The sequence below is a fragment of the Hyla sarda genome, chromosome 3 (assembly GCF_029499605.1).
Source record: "Hyla sarda isolate aHylSar1 chromosome 3, aHylSar1.hap1, whole genome shotgun sequence".
Taxonomy (NCBI): domain Eukaryota; kingdom Metazoa; phylum Chordata; class Amphibia; order Anura; family Hylidae; genus Hyla; species Hyla sarda.
This window is the reverse complement of record NC_079191.1, coordinates 217,627,625-217,647,786: the sequence shown is the minus strand read 5'-3', so window position 1 is coordinate 217,647,786 and position 20,162 is coordinate 217,627,625. Positions and strand designations below refer to the sequence as shown.

The window sequence follows — 20,162 nt, the reverse complement described above, 5'->3', positions numbered from 1 at the left end:
CAAGGTTGAGAATATTTCTACAATAACAGTCAAATGCACCTGCATTGTATAAAAAAGCTATTGAATTGGTATATCCCAGGGTGTTATGCCATGCAACGTCACACCAGTAATCCTAGGTTGTCAGGTTGGAAGGCAGCTGGGAGACATGATACAATCTCATAACAAGAACAGAGAGGTCAAAGCAGGCTTTTGGCTTAGTCTGTTGTATGGCCAGCAAGAGACTATTTCTGTATGTAAGGGATATGTGAAGAGGCTTTATTCTATAGTTAAAAGAAGAGCAAATGCTAAGCAAAAGTGCAAGGCCTATGAGAAGCAGTACTAAGAGAGTATGGAAGAAACCCAAGAGAATATACTGTAATATGGATTTTATTTAGTAGAAATATATTTGAACAAAATCAACTTCTCTATCATGGAGGTATAGGACCATTATAATTATCCCATTCAGAACTGCACTTAAAGCATATCTACCTGTTGTGAGAAACATAGTAATATATCTTATCAGGGAAAAGCAGCTTCTTTCTTACCTTTTAGAAAACTGTGGTATCTCAGTTTTTTTTTCAGTTTCTCCGTAAATATTCTATAACCTGTTCTGTCCCCCTAAATTTCCATCTGAACCTGATGTAACAAATTGAGAAGTAGGCACCAAAGAGAAGAGGGTAGTGGCAGGTTCTCTGTCTAAAGGTGCAAATAGATTAAAGTTAATAAAAATGGGCAAATTCAACCAAAACAATTATTTGTTGGGTGAAATTTAAAGGGGTACTCCGGTGGAAAACTTATTATTTTTTTTTTTTATCAACTGGCGCCAGAAAGTTAAACAGATCCGCAAATTACTTCTATTTAAAAATCGTAATCCTTCCAGGACTTATCAGCTGCTCTATAATACAAAGGAAGTTCATTTCTTTTTGAATTTCTTTTCTGTCTGTCCACGGTGCTCTCTACTGACACCTCTGTCCAAATCAGGAACTGTCTAGAGCTGGAACAATTCCCTTTTGCAAATCTCTCCTGCTCTAGACAGTTCCTGACATGGACACAGGTGTCAGCAAAGAGCATTGTGGACAGACAGAAAATAAATTCAAAAATAAATGAACTTCCTCTGTATTATAGAGCAGCTGATACGTACTGGAAGGATTGAGATTTTTAAATAGAAGTTATTTACAAATCTGTTTAACTTTCTGGCACACAACGATTTAAAAAAAAAAAAACTTTTTCCACCAGAGTACCCCTTTAACAATAGTGTTAGCTGACCAATGGCAGACTCTTATTGCCTTTAAAAAAGTAAGCCAAGTTTAAAATTTTCACGCAGTAGTTGGACGAAAGATCTTTCAGGAGAAATCTTTAATTTACAAATAATGTTTTGGGAAATAATAGTTTCAATACTTTCCCAGATTGTTCATCCTGTCTGTATATGATGTGTCTAGACTCTCACTCAAATCTAAGATCTGTACACATTGGGGCGGGGGGTAGATTTATAAATACCTGTGTCGAGGTAGAGTAGTACAGTTGCCCATAGCAACCAATCAAATTGCTTCTTTCACTTTTAAAGAGGCCTGTAAAAATGAAAGGTTGCTATGGGCAATTGCACCACTCTTCCTCTACACAGGTCATGATGAATCTCCCCCTGGATGATTATTGGGCTTCAGGGTGTATGTGAAATGTATAGGAAACAGCCAAGTGATTGATTCTGGACATGTTAATAGGAAACAACTTGCTTAATTCTCCTGTTTAGTTTTGTTTTATGTTTTCTTTTCATAGCTAGGAATTATTTTGAATCAATCAACCCAAGGCGAAGACCCCTTTAGTCCCTGTGCATGATATAGCTCTGGGTCCTAGTTAATATAAACGATCCCACCACTTCCATTGTGGTTGTTCATTTTGTGGTTTATTAGAAGCAATTGTGTAAGCTAGAGTTATTCTCTCTGAGTCTTATATTTATACGGTATGTGTTAATATTATTTTCTATGAGGGTGCTTTTTCCACTGTAACGCTGGTGGCTTGTCCATGTCAGTGTGCAGGGCATCCCATCAGGCACAACCAGCAGCTACCCTGTCATCACCATCGTCTGGCCCAGTCCTCTTCTTGTGCTCTTCCTCCTCCTTCTTTTGCGGCACAATTTCATCCAATCTTCTTTGTTTCTTCTGTCATCCTACCAGCACCCGTTTTACATTTACATTTAAAAAATATTTTGATTGATAGAAAATAAATATCTCAAACATGGTTTGGAATCAGAGTAGTGTGCCGCCCATTCATGTTCCTGACTTCTACATTTATCGTCTTATTCCAATACCAACCAATCACAGATCAGCTTTCACTTTACCAGTGCTTGTTAAGATATGAAAGCTGAGCTTTGATTGGTTGTTATGGGCAAATCAGATAGTTTTGGTTTCAGGAAGATTATTAAATCTAGGCCAATATATTAGCTGCAGTGAGTACAAGGGTAGCAGTCGTACCCTTTAATTGGTGTTTTAATGCCCCTCTGTTAAAGAAGAAGACATCAGCATTTTAAATGGCCCTTGGTATGTGGGGAACATCCATAAATGTTAACATGTAAGCAAAAAGAACAAACGATCTTACAAAAGTCAATTACAGCCCCCCCCCCCCCAAAAAAAAAAAAAAAAAAAAGATAAACATGTTGCACATAAGCAAAACAAATTCCCAGATAATCAAGTCCAAACTGGCAAGTTACATTCCTTTAAGTCCTGCAGCAGCGGCACCAATGTGGATGATTCCATCTTCTTGCAAGGATAGTGCAGATGGTATCAATCAACAGTTTTATTGCACAGCCTACAGAGCACCTACTACTCTATAGCCTTACTGTCATTTCTTTGTCCTCCTCTGTGACATGTGGTATCTGGGAAAAGGTTACTACTCTATTTCCTTTCCATTTTGTATCCTTAAAGGGGTACACTGCCCTAAGATAATCAAAGGATAGGGGATAAGATGTCTGATCGTGGAAGGTCAGGCCACTGGGCCCCCCTGAAGTCTCTAGGCTCGCACCCTGTCATTCTAAAAAATTATGTTCAGAACGCTGTCTTTGGGCGGCCGTGGTTGTGAGGACACACCATTCATGACTATGGGAGGGGGCGTGATGGCTGTGTTTACTCATCCTTTGGATAGGGGATAAAATGTCTAGGAGCGGAGTACCCCTTTAACTCTTATACTTTAACTTTTGCCTGCATGGTCATGCTGGAGAATGTTTTAATCATTGTTATTGTTATTTTATGTATTATGTTTAACTTTAGGTTACTATTTTAAAAAAAAGTCTTGGTCCAGCATATTTGTCCAAGACAGGATATGACAATTGTTAATAGTTTTTTTTTACTTTATTATTATTATTTTTTTTTTTTTACTTTAGTCCTTCTGTTGTATCTGATTCTGTTTTCTACTGCCAATCTCTGAATTAGGCTACTTGTTGCTCACTTGGCTTCAGAGGTAAATGTGATATGAATGTGCTTGCAGGTATGATGTCGGATGCCATGTGCCTATGTGAGCGTCCCTTTAATTCTAAAACAGCTCATTGTCTCATGCCTTATCCCTGTACCCCCTCTATTTCTTATGTGGTCAATTGTACATTTGGAATTCTGCTATATGCAGGACTATGTCCATTCCATTTCTCTAATAGTGATCTGAGAACCCAAGCTACTGTCAAATGATGAAGATGCTTGGTCTTGTGGCATATGTAAGCAATTCTGCCAAGCTGGCAAGATGGCTCATGTGTCTATTAAAGGGGTACTCCGGTGAAAAACTTTTTTTTTTTAAATCAACTGGTTCCAGAAAGTTAAACAGATTTGTAAATTACAATGAATAAAGAAGTGGTGACGAGAGGCATATAACAAAAACACGTGTGTAGGTATAAGGGTGGAAGTAGCGTGAACAAACATAAATAAGGGTCCATGTCTCAAAGGTAAAAAACAAAGCAGTCCAACCAATATAATAAATAGTAGTCTAGTGGTGGTGCCAGGATCCAAGAAATAGAAACAAATATACGGTAAACAAGAGAAAAGATCCAGCAACTCACCGCCGAGATGACCGAACAAGTAGAGGCACAGCGAGGTAGCAGGTGGACAGATGGATGAAACGGGAGGCTCAGAGGCATAAATTACTTCTATTAAAAAATCTTAATCCTTCCTGTACTTATTAGCTGCTGAATACTACCGACGCCGGTACCTCGCTACACATAGCGAGCAGAGCTGCGGACCTGCAGCTCCCTGCGACACAGCAGGTTGTGCGCGACCCGTTCACAGTCATAGGAAACCGTGGACCCAAATCGATTATCCAGGACTGTTGATGATTTATTTGGGGAGAGAGCTGTGTTTTTTTCTTTTACAGGCGACCTGCAGTTTTGCTTACAGGATTATAGGCATAACCTGTTTATATCAGCTCTACTCTATATATTTATTAATATGAGAACATTATAATAGTCATTCTGTCTCCCTGATGACACCAGTGTAATAACTGGTAGAAACGCGTCGGCGGTAATTTGTCAAATCATTTAAAGGAAAATCTGACTTGGGGGTGTATCGGGTTGTGCTGGCTGGGCCAAGCAGAGCACATATCTGACCACCTGATATACGTCAGTGAATCCTATGTTATCATTTATTGGTGATTGATACACACAAGTACACATATTCTTTTTTATTTTTATTAAGTAACTTAGCATAAAAGCTATGTTTTATGCACACCCCAAGACACTTTATTTGGTGATCTTATGATTTATAGTCTTTGCTAGCTGGGTGAATATATTCAAGCGTAAGTGAGGTCTGACGCAGGACCTAATCTCTCTGCGCCCTTTGTTTATTTGAATACTACAGTGGAAATTCTTTTCCGTTTGAAACACAGAGCTGTCTGCTGACATCATAAGCACAGTGCTCTCAGCTGACATCTCTGTCCATTTTAGGAACAGTCCAGGGTGAAAAGGAAATCCCCATAGTGAGGGTGGGCTAGCACTCCTCTGTGCTCTCTCCTGTCTGATAGCACTCCTCTGTGCTCTCTCCTGTCTGATACCACTCCTATGTGCTCTCTCCTGTCTGATAGGACTCCTCTGTGCTCTCTCCTGTCTGATAGGACTCCTCTGTGCTCTCTCCTGTCTGATGGAACTCCTCTGTGCTTTCTCCTGTCTGATAGTACTCCTCTGTGCTCTCTCCTGTCTGATAGGACTCCTCTGTGCTCTCTCCTGTCTGATAGCACTCTTCTGTGCTGTCTCCTGTCTGATAGGACTCCTCTGTGCTCTCTCCTGTCTGATAGGACTCCTTTGCGCTCTCTCCTGTCTGATGGCACTCCTCTGTGCTCTCTCCTGTCTGATAGGACTCCTCTGTGCTCTGTCCTGTCTGATAAGACTCCTCTATGCTCTCTCCTGTCTGATCGTACTCCTCTGTGCTCTCTCCTGTCTGATAGCACTCCTCTGTGCTCTGTCCTGTCTGATAGCACTGCTCTGTGCTCTCTCCTGTCTGATAGGACTGCTCTGTGCTCTCTCCTGTCTGATAGTACTCCACTGTGCTCTCTTCGGTCTGATATCACTTCTCTATGCTCTCTCCTGTCTGATAGGACTCCTCTGTGCTCTTTCCTGTGTGATAGGACTCCTCTGTGCTCTCTCCTGTCTGATAGGACTCCTCTGTGCTCTCCTGTCTGATAGGACTCCTCTGTGCTCTTTCCTGTCTGATATCACTCCTCTGTGCTCTCTCTTGTCTGATAGGACTCCTCTGTGCTCTCTCCTGTCTGATAGGACTCCCCTGTGTTCTCTCCTGTCTGATAGGACTCCTCTGTGCTCTCTTCTGTCTGATAGGACTTCTCTGTGCTCTCTCCTGTCTGGTAGCACTCCTCTGTGCTCTCTGCTGTCTGATAGCACTCCTCTGTGCTCTCTCCTGTCTGATAGCACTCCTCTGTTCTCTCTCTTGTCTGATAGGACTCTTCTATGCTCTCTCTTGTCTGGTAGCACTCCTCTGTGCTCTCTCCGGTTTGATTGCACTCCTCTGTGCTCTCTTCTGTCTGATAGGACTTCTCTGTGCTCTCTCCTGTCTGGTAGCACTCCTCTGTGCTCTCTGCTGTCTGATAGTACTCCTCTGTGCTCTCTCCTGTCTGATAGGACTCCTCTATGCTCTCTCCTGTCTGATAAGACTCCTCTGTGCTCTCTCCGCTCTGGTAGCACTCCTCTGTGCTCTCTGCTGTCTGATAGTACTCCTCTATGCTCTCTGCTGTCCGATATCACTCCTCTGTGCTCTCTGCTGTCTGATATCCTCCCCCCAATGGATAATTGCCAAATCCCCATTGGTGCTGCTGCTGTACAACATAAAAGAAAGTGTTGTTTTTATTTATTTTACATTTTCTTTCCTTTAGTTCAAAGCAGTAGTATATATATATATATATATATATATATATATATACATACATGCATACAGTATATATATTTCCTAGCCAATATAATTTGGTATACAGAAGACCTGTTGTTTATTGGAGTCATTAGAAGTACAGAATGAGGCTATGGAGTACTAGATCTTATATAGGTTGTATAATTACAATTTGATTGATACCATCTGATCTACCCTTGTAGGAAGATAGGATCTTCCCTATTGGTGCTGCTGCTTTAGACTCAAAGAAAAATAATTTACACTTTTTAGCCAGACAATAGTTTGCTGTCGGCCATTGCAAATGATGTTTCAATGCCAAACTTTTTCTTATGTGTATGGGCAACTTTATGTATTCAGCATAACCAACTGCACTGTACTGTGTTCGAGAAGGCAGAGATTAAAGCAGATATCAAATCAGTTTGCAGAGATACAAAAAGAGATTAACTGTTTGAAATAATTTAGAAAATGAGAATGAAGGGTAAAGTATATCTCATTACCAAGCAGTTATTGGAAAGCTTAGATACAGTAGAAGGCAAGGGTAAGGGAACAGTGCTCTGATTACTTGAATGAACAAATCCTCTTTGATGCTGGTAATATAAAACATGTCATGAGGTGCTTCCAAATCACAGATTAGCTAAAAAACTATTTAACAAAATCTCAGCAGTACTGATAAATATACCTTTATAAATATTATTATTATCAATATTAATAATAATGCTGATAATCAGGGAAATAATATTACATTATTTTGTAGTTATGTTTAAAATTATACTGTTATACTAAGAATATTTAAAAGGATTTCCATGAATTGAAATTGATGGCTTATAATCTTTATCGAGAAACCACACTGATCATCAAAATGAGGTGTCATTGCAGTATTTCACATTGACAGTATTTAACATTGCACTGTTATGATGCAGATGTGTAACCTGAGACTAATGGCCTCCAAAAAAAAAAAAAAAATATGTAAAAAAAAAGGGGTTTCGGGACTTCATAAACATGGTGCTTAGTCTGAATTCCATATATCTTAACCCCTTAACCCCTTGGGGACGGAGCCCATTATGACCCTAAGGACGGGAGCATTTTTTGCAAATCTGACCACTGTCACTTTAAGCATTAATAACTCTGGGATGCTTTTACTTATAAATTTGATTCCGAGATAGTTTTTTCGTGACATATTCTACTTTATGTTAGTGGTAAATTTTCGGCGATACTTGCATCCTTTCTTGGTGAAAAATTCAAAAATTTCATGAAAAATTAGAAAATTTGGCATTTTTCTAACTTTGAAGCTCTCTGCTTATAAGGAATATGGATATTCCAAATAAATTATATATTGATTCACATATACAATATGTCTACTTTATGTTTGCATCATAAAATTGATGAGTTTTTACTTTTGGAAGACACCAGAGGGCTTCAAAGTTCAGCAACAATTTTCCAATTTTTCGCAAAATTTTCAAAATCGGAATTTTTCAGAGACCAGTTCAGGTTTGAAGTGGATTTGAAGGGTCTTCTGGTTAGAAATACCCGATAAATGATCCCATTATAAAAACTGCACCCCTCAAAGTATTCAAAATGACATTCAGTAAGTGTGTTAACCCTTTAGGTGTTTCATAGGAATAGCAGCAAAGTGAAGGAGAAAATTCAAAATCTTCATTTTTTACACTCGCATGTTCATGTACACCCAGTTTTTGAATTTTAAAAAGGGGTAAAAGGAAAAAAATCCTCTCAAAATTTGTAACCCAATTTCTCTCGAGTAAGAAAATACCTCATATGTGTATGTCAAGTGTTCGGCGGGTGCACTAGAGGGCTCAGAAGCGAAGGAGCAACAATGGGATTTAGGAGAGTGAGTTTTTCTGAAATGGTTTTTGGGGGGCATGTCCCATTTAGGAAGCCCCTATGGTGCCAGGACAGCAAAACCCCCCACATCGCACACTATTATGGAAACGACACCCCTCAAGGAACGTAACAAGGGGTACGGTGAGCCTTAACACCCCACAGGTGTTTGACAACTTTTTGTTAAAGTCGGATGTGTAAATGAAAAAAAAATATTTTTCCACTAAAATGCTGGTTTTTCCCCAAATTTTACTTTTTAATAGGAGTAATAGGAGAAAATGCCCCCCAAAATTTGTAACCCCATTTCTTCTGAGTATGGAAATACCCCATGTTTGGACGTCAAGTGCACTGCGAGCGAACTACAACGCTCAGATGAGAAGGCGCGCCATTGAGCTTTTAGAGAGATAATTTGTTTGGAATGGAAGTCGGGGGCCATGTGCATTTACAAAGCCCCCCGTGGTGCCAGAACAGTGGACCCCCCCACATGTGACCCCATTTTGGAAACTACACCCCTCACGGAATGTAATAAGGGGTACAGTGAGCATTTACGCCCCACAGGGGTCTGACAGATTTTTGGAACAGTGGTACATGAAAATGAAAAATTTAATTTTTTTGTTTGCACAGCCCACTGTTCCAAAGATCTGTCAAACACCAGTGGGGTGTAAATGCTCACTGTACCCCTTATTACATTCCGTGAGGGGTGTAGTTTCCAAAATGGGGTCACATGTGGGGGGGGTCCACTGTTCTGGCACCACGGGGGGCTTTGTAAATGCACATGGCCCCCGACTTCCATTCCAAACAAATTATCTCTCTAAAAGCTCAATGGCGCGCCTTCTCATCTGAGCGTTGTAGTTCGCTCGCAGTGCACTTGACGTCCAAACATGGGGTATTTCCATACTCAGAAGAAATGGGGTTACAAATTTTGGGGGGCATTTTCTCCTATTACTCCTATTAAAAAGTAAAATTTGGGGAAAAACCAGCATTTTAGTGGAAAAATATTTTTTTTTCATTTACACATCCGACTTTAACAAAAAGTTGTCAAACACCTGTGGGGTGTTAAGGCTCACCGTACCCCTTGTTACGTTCCTTGAGGGGTGTCGTTTCCATAATAGTGTGCGATGTGGGGGGTTTTGCTGTCCTGGCACCATAGGGGCTTCCAGTGGGGTACTGGTGTTTGACAGATCTTTGGAACAGTGGGCTGTGCAAACAAAAAAATTAAATTTTTCATTTTCATGTACCACTGTTCCAAAAATCTGTCAGACCCCTGTGGGGCGTAAATGCTCACTGTACCCCTTATTACATTCCGTGAGGGGTGTAGTTTCCAAAATGGGGTCACATGTGGGTATTTATTTTTTTGCATTTATGTCAGAACCGCTGTAAAATCAGCCACCCCTGTGCACCAATTTAGGTCTCAAATGTACATGGTGCGCTCTCACTCTTTAGCCTTGTTGTGCGCCCGCAGAGCATTTTATGCCCACATGTAGGGGTATTTCCGTACTCAGGAGAAATTGCGTTACAAATTTTGGGGGTCTTTTTTCCTTTTACCTATTGTGAAAATAAAAAGTAAAGGGCAACACCAGCATGTTAGTGTAAAAAAATTTTTTTTTACACTAACAGGCTGGTGTAGACCCCAACTTTTCCTTTTCATAAGGGGTAAAAGGAGAAAAAGCCCCCCAAAATTTGTAGTGCAATTTCTCCCGAGTACGGCGATACCCCATATGTGGCACTAAACTGTTTCCTTGAAATACGACAGGGCTCCAAAGTGAGAGAGCACCATGCGCATTTAAGGACTAAATTAGGGATTGCATAGGGGTGGACATAGGGGTATTCTACGACAGTGATTCCCAAACAGGGTGCCTCCAGCTGTTGCTAAACTCCCAGCATGCCTGGACAGTCAGTGGCTGTCCGAAAATGCTGGGAGTTGTTGTTTTGCAACAGCTGGAGGCTCCGTTTTGGAAACACTGCTGTACAATATGTTTTTCATTTTTATTGGGGGGGACAGTGTAAGGGGGTGTTTATGTAGTGTTTTAACCTTTATTAGGTTTTAGTGTAGTGTAGTGTTTTTAGGGTACAGTCACACTGGCGGGTTACGCTAGGAATTTACGCTGCGGCGAAAAATTTGCCGCAGCTCATACTTGAAGCAGGAAACTTGTTGTAAACCCGCCCGTGTGAATGTACCCTGTACGTTCACATGAGGGGGGGGGGGGGGCAAACCTCCAGCTGTTTCAAAACTCTACTCCCAGCATGCATGGTCTGTCAGTACATGCTGGGAGTTGTAGTTTTGCAACAGCTGGAGGCACACTGGTTGGAAAACCTTCAGTTAGGTTCTGTTACCTAACTCAGTATTTTCCAACCAGTGAGCCTCCAGCTGTTGCAAAACTACAACTCCCAGCATGCACGGTCTGTCAGTACATGCTGGGAGTTGTAGTTTTGCAACAGCTGGAGGCACACTGGTTGGAAAACCTTCAGTTAGGTTCTGTTACCTAACTCAGTATTTTCCAACCAGTGAGCCTCCAGCTGTTGCAAAACTACAACTCCCAGCATGCACGGTCTGTCAGTACAAGCTGGGAGTTGTAGTTTTGAAACAGCTGGAGGCACACTGGTTGGAAAATACTGAGTTGGGTTCTGTTACCTAACTCAGTATTTTCCAACCAGTGTGCCTCCAGCTGTTGCAAAACTACAATTCCCAGCATGTGTGATCACAGAAGGGCATGCTGGGAGATGTAGTTATGCAACAGCTGGAGGTATGCAACTACAACTCCCAGCATGCCGAGACAGCTTTTTTCTGTGTGGGCATGCTGGAATTTGTAGTTTTGCAACATCTGAAGTGCTACAATTTAGAGACCACTGAACAGTGATCTCCAAACTGTGGACCTCCAGATGTTGCAAAACTACAACTCCCAGCAAGCCCAGACAGCAAACAGCTGTGTGGGCATGCTAGGAGTAGTAGTTTTGCAAGATCTAGAGGGCAGTATAGAGATCACTGTGCAGTGGTCTCTAAACTGCAGACCTCCAGCTGTTGCAAAACTACAAATTCCAGCATGCCCACACAGCAAACAGCTGTCTGGGCATGCTGGGAGTTGTAGTTTTGCAACATCTGGAGGGCTACAGTCTAGAGACCACTATAGTGGTCTCAGACTGTAGCCCTCTAGATGTTGCTAGGCAACTACTCACCGACTTCCGTCACATCCGGGAGCCGTCCTCTTCTGCCGCACGCCGCCGCAGATCTCCGTCGCCGCCGCAGATCTCCGTCGCCGCCCACCGATCCCCGTCGCTCCGCTGCCTCCGGAGGGGTAAGTGGACTCCGGGGCCGCTCCTCTTCATTTTCCCCGTTCTGGCCCGCCTATTGTGGGAGGGCAGGACGGGGAAAACGAAAGTAAACCCCCCCCCCCCCCGCCCCATCTAAACCCCCCCGCCCCGCCCCACTCCTATCGCTTTAGGGGGATCGTGGGTGTCTTAGACACCCGTGATCCCCCTTCTATTCCGGGTCACCGGGTCACCATAGACCCGTAATGACCCGGAATCGTGGCAAATCGCAAGTGTGAATTCACTTGCGATTTGCGCCGACCGCCGACATGGGGGGGTCTAATGACCCCCCTGGGCATTTGCACGGGGTGCCTACTGATAGATATCAGCAGTCACCCCGGTCCGGTCCCCGCCCGGCGCGCGGCGGGGGCCGAAATTCCCACGGGCGTATGGATACGCCCTTCGTCCTTAAGTACCAGGATGCAAGGGCGTATGCATACGCCCTTCGTCCCCAACAGGTTAAAGACACAGGATGTAAATGAACGTCCTGATGCGGTGGTACTTAACGCACCAGGATGTACATTTACATCCTGTACATGACTGAGAGCATCAGAACAATGCTCGGGTCATTCGCGGTAGTTCCCGGCTGCTGATAGGCCGACACCCGCGATCGCACGGATGTCTGCCATTAACCCCTCAGATTCCGTGATCAATACAGATCACGGCATCTGCAGGAGTGCGGTCAGAAAAATGCTGCCGCAGCGATCCGATTATCTGTAATGGCGGACAGAGGTCCCCTCACCTGCCTCCATTCGTCTCCCGGCGTCTTCTGCTCTGATCTGAGATCGAGCAGACCAGAGCAGAAGATAGCCTATAATACTGATCAGTGCTATGCATATGCATAGCACTGAACAGTATTAGCAATTAAATGATTGCTATAAATAGTCCCCTATGGGAACTATTAAAGTGTAAAAATAAAAGTAAAAAAAGTAATTTAAAAAATTGAAAAATCCCCTCCCCCAATAAAAATGTAAATTGTCCCCTTTCCCCCATTTTACCCCAAAAAGTGTAATTTTTTTTAAAATAAACATATTTGGTATCGCTGCGTGCCCAAATATCCGAACTATTAAAATATAATGTTAATTTTATTGCAGACAGGAGGCTCATATCAGAATGCATTATCCTTCTTTATTTTGCCCATTAGCAGAAAGAATGACAGTGTTAAACATAAAAAGAAAAAGAAAACACAGGTGTCCAAGCACCTAGTAACCATAGCAACTCCCTCCTCCATCCCACCAATCCAAGCATAGACTGCCCTATATAACCAAGCTGCAGCCCCTCCTCCTCCTCTTTCTTTCTGCTCGTTAGCAGCATCAGTGTCTAACAGATAAGTGCATTAATAATTCTCATTCCTGTCACCCACACTGTAATTTCTCCCTTTACCCTGTACTCCCAGGGTTGGGGGACTTCTGCCCTCTGTGGCCAGCTTCTGAGGGAGCGAGGGTCCCTCTCCCTCTCTCTCTCTCTATCTTTATCTCTCTCCCTCCCCCTCTCTTTTTTCTATCTATATACATCTATATATCTATATCCGTTTCCCCTTTTTTCGTCCTCTGGGTCGGTATTTCAGACCCAGGGAACTGTACCGTTGTTCTGTCTCACTTATTTTTTCTCCCCTTTGGCGCTCCGCCATTTTTCCTGACTCCGCCCCCCTTCTTCTCCGGCTTTCAGTCTGAGATCTCCTGAGCGCTTCGCGCGCTGCAGGGGGGCGTGTCCGCACGTTCGCTTCGCGAGCGTTTTGGCCTGTTACCTCGCCTACGTGCGGGGCCTTCTGTGTGGTGCCCCGGCGAGTCCCTTGGTTGCGCGGCCCGGCCGTTTCGTCGGTCGCCGACTCAGGGATTCCCCGCGGCCCCTCCGTTCATCATTCGGCGCTGGCGCATTAATATCGCCTTACCCAGTTCGCAACTGAGTGGGATTTTTTCGCTGCGCATTATTGCGAACATTTTTCTCTCTCTCTCTTATTGTATACTCTGGTATAATTATAGGTTATTTATTCACTGCAGTTAATGCTAGTCCCTCTGTCTGTTCTCTCTTTACAGCTGGGACTGCACACTTATATTGTACATCCATACATATTTTAACTACATCATGTCTGATGATCAGCTATCTCCACCTAATGGTGGGCTGACTCATTCATCTCAGGACCATATCCTAGCCCCTTCTGAATTATTGCAACAGATGGTGTCTACATCGGTCCAATCCGCCCTGGCCTCCGCCATGTCATCTGTCAATGACAGCATATCAAAATCTGTTTCCATGGCGTTGTCACGGCAACACCGGGAAGGGCCGGCCTCTTCAGATACCCCCTTGGTCGCCTCCCACATACAATCCCAGGCTTCCAGCCTACTAAGACCCGGCAAGTCGGACCGGAAGAGACGCTATTGCTCCGACTTAGATACCCACCTTACCAATACACCTACTATTGGAGGTGGTTCTAAACTAACTAAGACCTCAGTGCCTCCTGAGGATACCAATGTGAGTGCTCAGAACCCCACAGATGGGGATGACGTGCCCGGTGGAACCTCTCGGTCCTCCAGGCGTAATAAACCCGATTCTTTTGTTGAAGATTCAGATGGCACCTCAGACTCTGGGGATGATGATTTATATGAGTTGGAGGACGAGGATCTGGAAGGGAACGCAAGTCGTTCTCCTCCACATGGCTCCGCTGACACAAGCGCCCCCGGGGCGATCTTGGATTCCATGGGAATTCCATTCTTCAGCCCGGAGAATATCAAACACCCCCGTTCGGGGGAGTGGACGCCCATGTCACAGGTGGCTGATTATGTTTCGGCTTGGCTGCGCAAATCTTTAGATGGTCGCAACCGCAATAAACTGAGGGCGGAGTGTCCACGACCGTCACTGCCCAATAATGTCGCCACGACGCCAGAGTTGGACCCCATTCTGGTGCGCTATCTGGTTAAGACCGGTAAAAACCCTAAAAAGGGTATTGACAAATCTTTCAAAACTGTTCAGGACAAATTGTTGGATGTCCTTGGGCCTATGACTAAGATTTTACAATTGGCCGAACATGCTGTCGCTTCAGGTGAAGTAATTGATGCAGACATTTTACGGGGCTGGGCATTACGAGCAGTTTGCTTGCTCGGCAATGCAAACACTGCGGCGTCTACGGAACGCCGGAGATCCATCCTTATGCGGCTGGATCCCCAACTTACTCACCTGGCTACCGACGAACCTGGTCCGCCAGCGGACGGTTTACTATTCGGGGAGGCCTTTCTTAAAAATATAAATAAGTATGTTGGCCTTTTCTCGGGCCTTGACAAAGCCCAATCCTCTTTAAAAAAGGTGGGCGCTAACAAGGTTTTCCCCAGGGCTGGAAGGGGTAGGGGTCGCCCTTCCGGCCGTGCCACCAACTATAGACCCTATAACAGGGGCCACTACATGCCTGACAGACAATATTACACACCAGTTCCCCAGCCACCACAGCCCTCGACTCCATTCTTTCCGCCTAGAGGACGTCCGTGGAGAGCGAGGGGTGCCAGCCGCGGATACCCAAGATCCAGGGGCACAGGTGAGACTGCCTATTCTGTCATTAACATGGGTTCCTGTGGGGGGCAGGCTGGGGTATTTTTCCCGGACCTGGTCCCGGATCACATCCGACCCGTGGGTCTTGCAAACTGTAACCGGCTATCAAATAGAATTTCTCTATCCTCCGATACAGACTTGTTCGCCGCCAGCGATACACTTCGCGGACGCCGACAAGGCCCTGATCCGCTCAGAATTGATGGATCTGCAGTTGAAGCACGCCATTCAGGAGGTGTCTTGGGACGCTCCGGGTTATGTGAGCAATATTTTCTTGGTCAAAAAGAAGGACGGAGGTCACCGCCCGGTCATAAACTTGAAACATTTAAACGAGTACGTTTTGTATCGCCACTTCAAGATGGAGGGGATACATCTTCTCAGAGATCTTTTGCTACCAGGAGACTGGTTGGCGAAGATAGATCTGAAAGACGCGTATCTGACCGTGCCGATACACCTTTCTTCCCGTCCATATCTTCAGTTCTGTTGGGAAGGTCGCAAATGGGAATTTGCATGCCTCCCGTTCGGCCTTTCTTCAGCACCATGGTGCTTCACCAAACTGCTGAGACCGGTCATGGCTTTGCTCAGGAGCCGGGGGGTACGCCTGATCGTCTATCTCGACGATATTCTGATCATGGCGTCCACGTACGCGTTGGCCGTGCAGCATGTCCAATGGACGGCCGCTCTGCTCTCGGAGTTGGGCTTTTTGCTCAACGTAGAGAAGTCGGTACTCACGCCGTCTCGACGGACGGAGTTCCTGGGGTTCGAGGTGGATACCCACTTGGCCACCCTGAGTCTGCCCACGAGGAAACTGACTACGATCCGCAAGGAGATCCGGAAGCTTCTCCGTGCAGAGGTGGTCTCATTGCGGGCGCTCGCTCGGGTGGTCGGTCTGCTGACAGCCTCCATCCAGGCGATCTTCCCTGCCCCCTTACACTACAGGGCGCTGCAGAGACTGAAGATTCGGCACTTGAGGGAGGGTTTGCCCTACTCAACCGAAGTGCCACTATCCGCAGAAGCCAAGGGAGAACTCCTGTGGTGGCTACGTCATGCCCAGGTTTGGAATGGGAAGACAATTTTCAATTCCAAACCGGACTTAGTGATAGAATCAGATGCCAGCCTGCGGGGTTGGGGTGCCCGCTGTGGGGCATCGACGTCCGGAGGCAAGTGGTCACCATCAGAAATGTGTTTGCACATCAATTGCCTGGAACTTCTCGCGGGCACCTTTGCCCTGAGGAGTTTCGCTTTCCACAGGTCGGATTGTTGTATCCTGCTGCGCATGGACAATGTAGCAGCCGTTCAATACATCAACCGCCTGGGAGGCACGAAATCCAAGATCCTCGCAGATCTCGCGACGGTCCTTTGGCAATTCTGCCTTCAGCGGAATATATTGTTGACCGCGGAGTATCTTCCTGGAATTTCCAACGCCATTGCGGACTGGAACTCCAGGTACCTCACGGACTCCAGCGATTGGATGTTGGAACCAACGGTGTTCCAGGCGATCCATGCCCTGTGGGGGCCATTGAGTATCGACTTATTCGCATCTCGTCTCAATCGACAGCTGCCACGATTTTTCAGTTGGCGACCGGATCCGGACGCCATGGCGACGGACGCGTTTCTTCAAGTGTGGCCACAGAGCACTCTGTACGCCTTCCCGCCATTTGCCATGATCCCCAGAGTATTATGGCAGACGGTGTCCCAAAAAGCGACGCTGGTGTTGATCACCCCCTGGTGGCCGACTCAGTCATGGTTTCCCCAGGTCCTGGGGATGGCCATAGATGTGCCGAGGTTGTGTCCGCCTCTACTCACGTTGCTTCGATACCCCTCAGGGAATCTTCATCCCTTGACATCGGACGATCAACTGCCGCTATTGGCATGGTTGATCTCGGGACACCTTCGCTTGGGGGCCGCATTTCGCAATCGGCTTCTGACCTCATCAATGACGCTTGGGCTCCAGGTACCAGATCGGCTTATCGATCAGCCTGGGGACTTTGGCTTCGTTGGTGCTCACGACGGGATTTGGATCCCGTACGTGCCCCTGTAGCGGAGGTCATTAATTACCTCTCGGAGTCTTTTGAGGCGGGGAAAGCTTATCGCACGATTAACGTTTATCGCTCGGCTATTTCCGCCTCCCATGGGTTGGTGGATGGCTTGCTGGTTGGACAACACCCTATTGTCTGCCGTCTTATGAGGGGGATGCGGTTTAAGAGACCGCCTTCTTCGCGATATCTCACCACGTGGGATGTTAGCAGTGTATTACGCATGTTTGAGACATGGGAAGACAATGACGACTTGTCTCTTAAACTCCTGTCGTTTAAATTGACAATGTTGTTATGCCTGGTCTCCATCAAGCGTGTGTCAGACGTACGGGCCCTGGATATTTCCAGGAAACAATTTGTTCCCGATGGGGTTCGTTTTTCCATTTGTCGTAGGACCAAAACCGATCTACGTTCGGTTTTCTTCCCATTTTTTCCGACGCGCCCGAAATTGTGTGTCGTGCGATGTCTTCGATCTTATGAGTTGAAGACAGCTACGCGTCGTCCGACGGGTTCGGCGCAGCTCCTCATCTCCTATTGTCCGCCATATTTACCGGTTTCCTCCCCGACATTGGCTCGGTGGGTGAAATTGACAATGTCCTTAGCGGGTATTGATGTGTCACTGTTCACGGCTCACTCCACTAGGAGTGCGATGTCGACCAAAGTCCTTCAGACGGGTGGCTCGCTTTCGGAACTCTTGAGGGCGGCCGACTGGTCGTCCGAGGATACATTCCGTACGTTCTATTTTAAACCTACTGTACATGTGTCTATGTCTATATTGTGATGGATTTATGATGCTTCTCTATGTACTGTGCTTTGAACATGCATTCTGATATGAGCCTCCTGTCTGCAATAAAATTGAGGATTTTCCTAGTAGAGTGACGGAAAATATTGATTTTATTAAGACAGGAGGCGAATATCATCCCACCCGTTTCCCCTACCCGTTATTATTTATAACCTTTGTTGTTTTCAGGATATTGAAGAATGGTTCTGCCTTGCCACGGTTCTTTGTTGGGGTCAGCTGCGTGACCTATCCGGTTGATCGTTCCTGTTTGAAGATTGACGTTCTGCGTTATTGGTTCAAGATCCTCCGTGTGGACGCCGCCGCGCGAGTTCTGCAGTTTCGATGCTGGACTTCGTCACGGCATAAAGAAAGAGGAGGAGGAGGGGCTGCAGCTTGGTTATATAGGGCAGTCTATGCTTGGATTGGTGGGATGGAGGAGGGAGTTGCTATGGTTACTAGGTGCTTGGACACCTGTGTTTTCTTTTTCTTTTTATGTTTAACACTGTCATTCTTTCTGCTAATGGGCAAAATAAAGAAGGATAATGCATTCTGATATTCGCCTCCTGTCTTAATAAAATCAATATTTTCCGTCACTCTACTAGGAAAATCCTCAATTATACCATACGGTGAACTTCGTCAATGTAAAAAAAATTTTAAAAAGTCCAACATTGCTGCTTTTTTATAACATTTTATTCCCAAAAAATTGATAAAAAAATGTATTGAAAGTTTTATATAAGCAAATGTGGTATAAAAAAAAGTGCAGATCATGGCACAAAAAATGAGCCCTCATACCACCGCTTATACGGAAAAATGAAAAAGTTATAGGTCAGCAAAATACAGGGGTTTTAAAGGCACTAATTAGGTTAAAAAGTTAGCAATTTTTTTTAAGCGGTACAATAATAGAAAAGTATGTAATCATGGGAATCATTTTAATTGCATTGACCCACAGAATAAAAATAACAGGTCTATTTTACCGTAAAGTGTACAGCATGAATATGAAATCTTCCCAAATTTGCTAAATTGCGGTTTTCTTATCAATTTCCCCACATAAATAGTATTTTTTGGTTGTGCCATACATTTTATGGTAAAATGAGTGATGTCAGTAGAAAGGACAACTGGTCACGCAAAAAACGAGCCCTCATACTAGTCTGTGGATGAAAATATGAAAGAGTCCTTAAGGCCTAAATGGGCTGAGTCCTTAAGGGGTTAATGTATGTATGCCTGAAAATTAGAGTTAATATGGCCTAATATAATATGTTTACAAGTACTCTGTATTCTGCAGATGTGATAAATCTTTGCAAATCCATTTAAATAAATATCTGAATACAGTATAAAATCTGCAGCATCAAACCGGATACAGTACATGTGAACCTACCTTTAAGCGTTGCTATACCCGGTAACATAAATTAGTAACAGTGATCTAGTGGAAAGTTTAACCCCTTAACGACGCAGGTCGTAAATGTATGTCCTGGTGAGGTGGTAAATTAACGCACCAGGACTTACACTTACGTCCTATGCATAACCGCGAGCATCGGAGTGATGCTTGGGTCATGCGCGGCAGGTCCCGGCTGCTGATACCAGCCAGGGACCTGCTGGTAATAGCGGATATCCGTGATCGTGCGGATGTCCGCCATTAACACCTCAGATGCCGTGATCAATACAGATCACGGCATCTGCAGAAGTGCGGCATTTAATGTGGACGATCGGCACTGCCGGACGGAGGTCCCCTCACCTGCCTCCGTCTGTCTCCTGGCGTCTTCTGCTTTGGTCTGTGATCGAGCAGACCAGAGCAGAAGATGACCGATAATACTGATACTGATTATGGCGTACACACAAAAAAATGCCAAAGTCCAAAATAGCGTATTTTTGGTAACTTTTTATAACATGAAAAAATGAATAAAAAGCGATCAAAAAATCCAATCAATACAAAAATAGTACCGCTAAAAACTTCAGAACACGGTGCAAAAATTGAGCCCTCATACCGCCCCATACACGGAAAAATTAAAAAGTTATAGGGGTCAGAATGAGATTTTTTTACGTATACATTTTCTTGCATATAGTTATTTTTTTCAGAAGTCCGACAAAATCAAACCTATATAAGTAGGGTATCATTTTAACCGTATGGACCTACAGAATAATGATAAAGTGTCATTTTTACCGAAAATTGTACTGTGTAGAAACGGAAGCCCCCAAAAGTTACAAAATGTAAATTTTTCTTCAATTTTGTTGCAAATGTTTTTTTCCGTTTCACTGTGGATTTTTTGGTTAAATGACTAATGTCACTGCAAAGTAGAATTGGTGGCGCAAAAAATTAGCATAAAATTG

The 20,162-nt window shown here is 44.6% G+C and overlaps 2 protein-coding genes across 3 annotated transcripts in view; both read left to right on the top strand.

The window, feature by feature from the left end:
- LOC130362109 (gamma-aminobutyric acid receptor subunit rho-2) overlaps positions 1-20,162 on the top strand; it is a 131,236-nt gene that overhangs the window by 68,035 nt on the left and 43,039 nt on the right. The window contains exon 1 of one of the 2 annotated variants that reach the window (XM_056566094.1): positions 1,556-1,600. The exons of the other annotated variant lie outside the window; for it this stretch is intronic. The gene's annotated coding sequence lies outside the window, so the exon portion shown is untranslated. Of the gene's footprint in view, positions 1-1,555; positions 1,601-20,162 lie in introns of those variants that run through there. 2 annotated transcript variants of the gene reach the window in all.
- LOC130362110 (uncharacterized) lies at positions 13,036-18,371 on the top strand. Its single transcript, XM_056566095.1, has 2 exons — positions 13,036-15,009; positions 18,027-18,371. The coding sequence occupies exons 1-2, from the start codon at positions 13,569-13,571 to the stop codon at positions 18,032-18,034; spliced, it is 1,449 nt and encodes a 482-aa protein (XP_056422070.1). The 5' UTR covers positions 13,036-13,568; the 3' UTR covers positions 18,035-18,371.

Coding starts and splice junctions, on each gene's coding strand:
- LOC130362110 (XM_056566095.1), top strand. CDS start 13,569: ATGTCTGATGATCAGCTATCTCCACCTAATGGTGGGCTGACTCATTCA.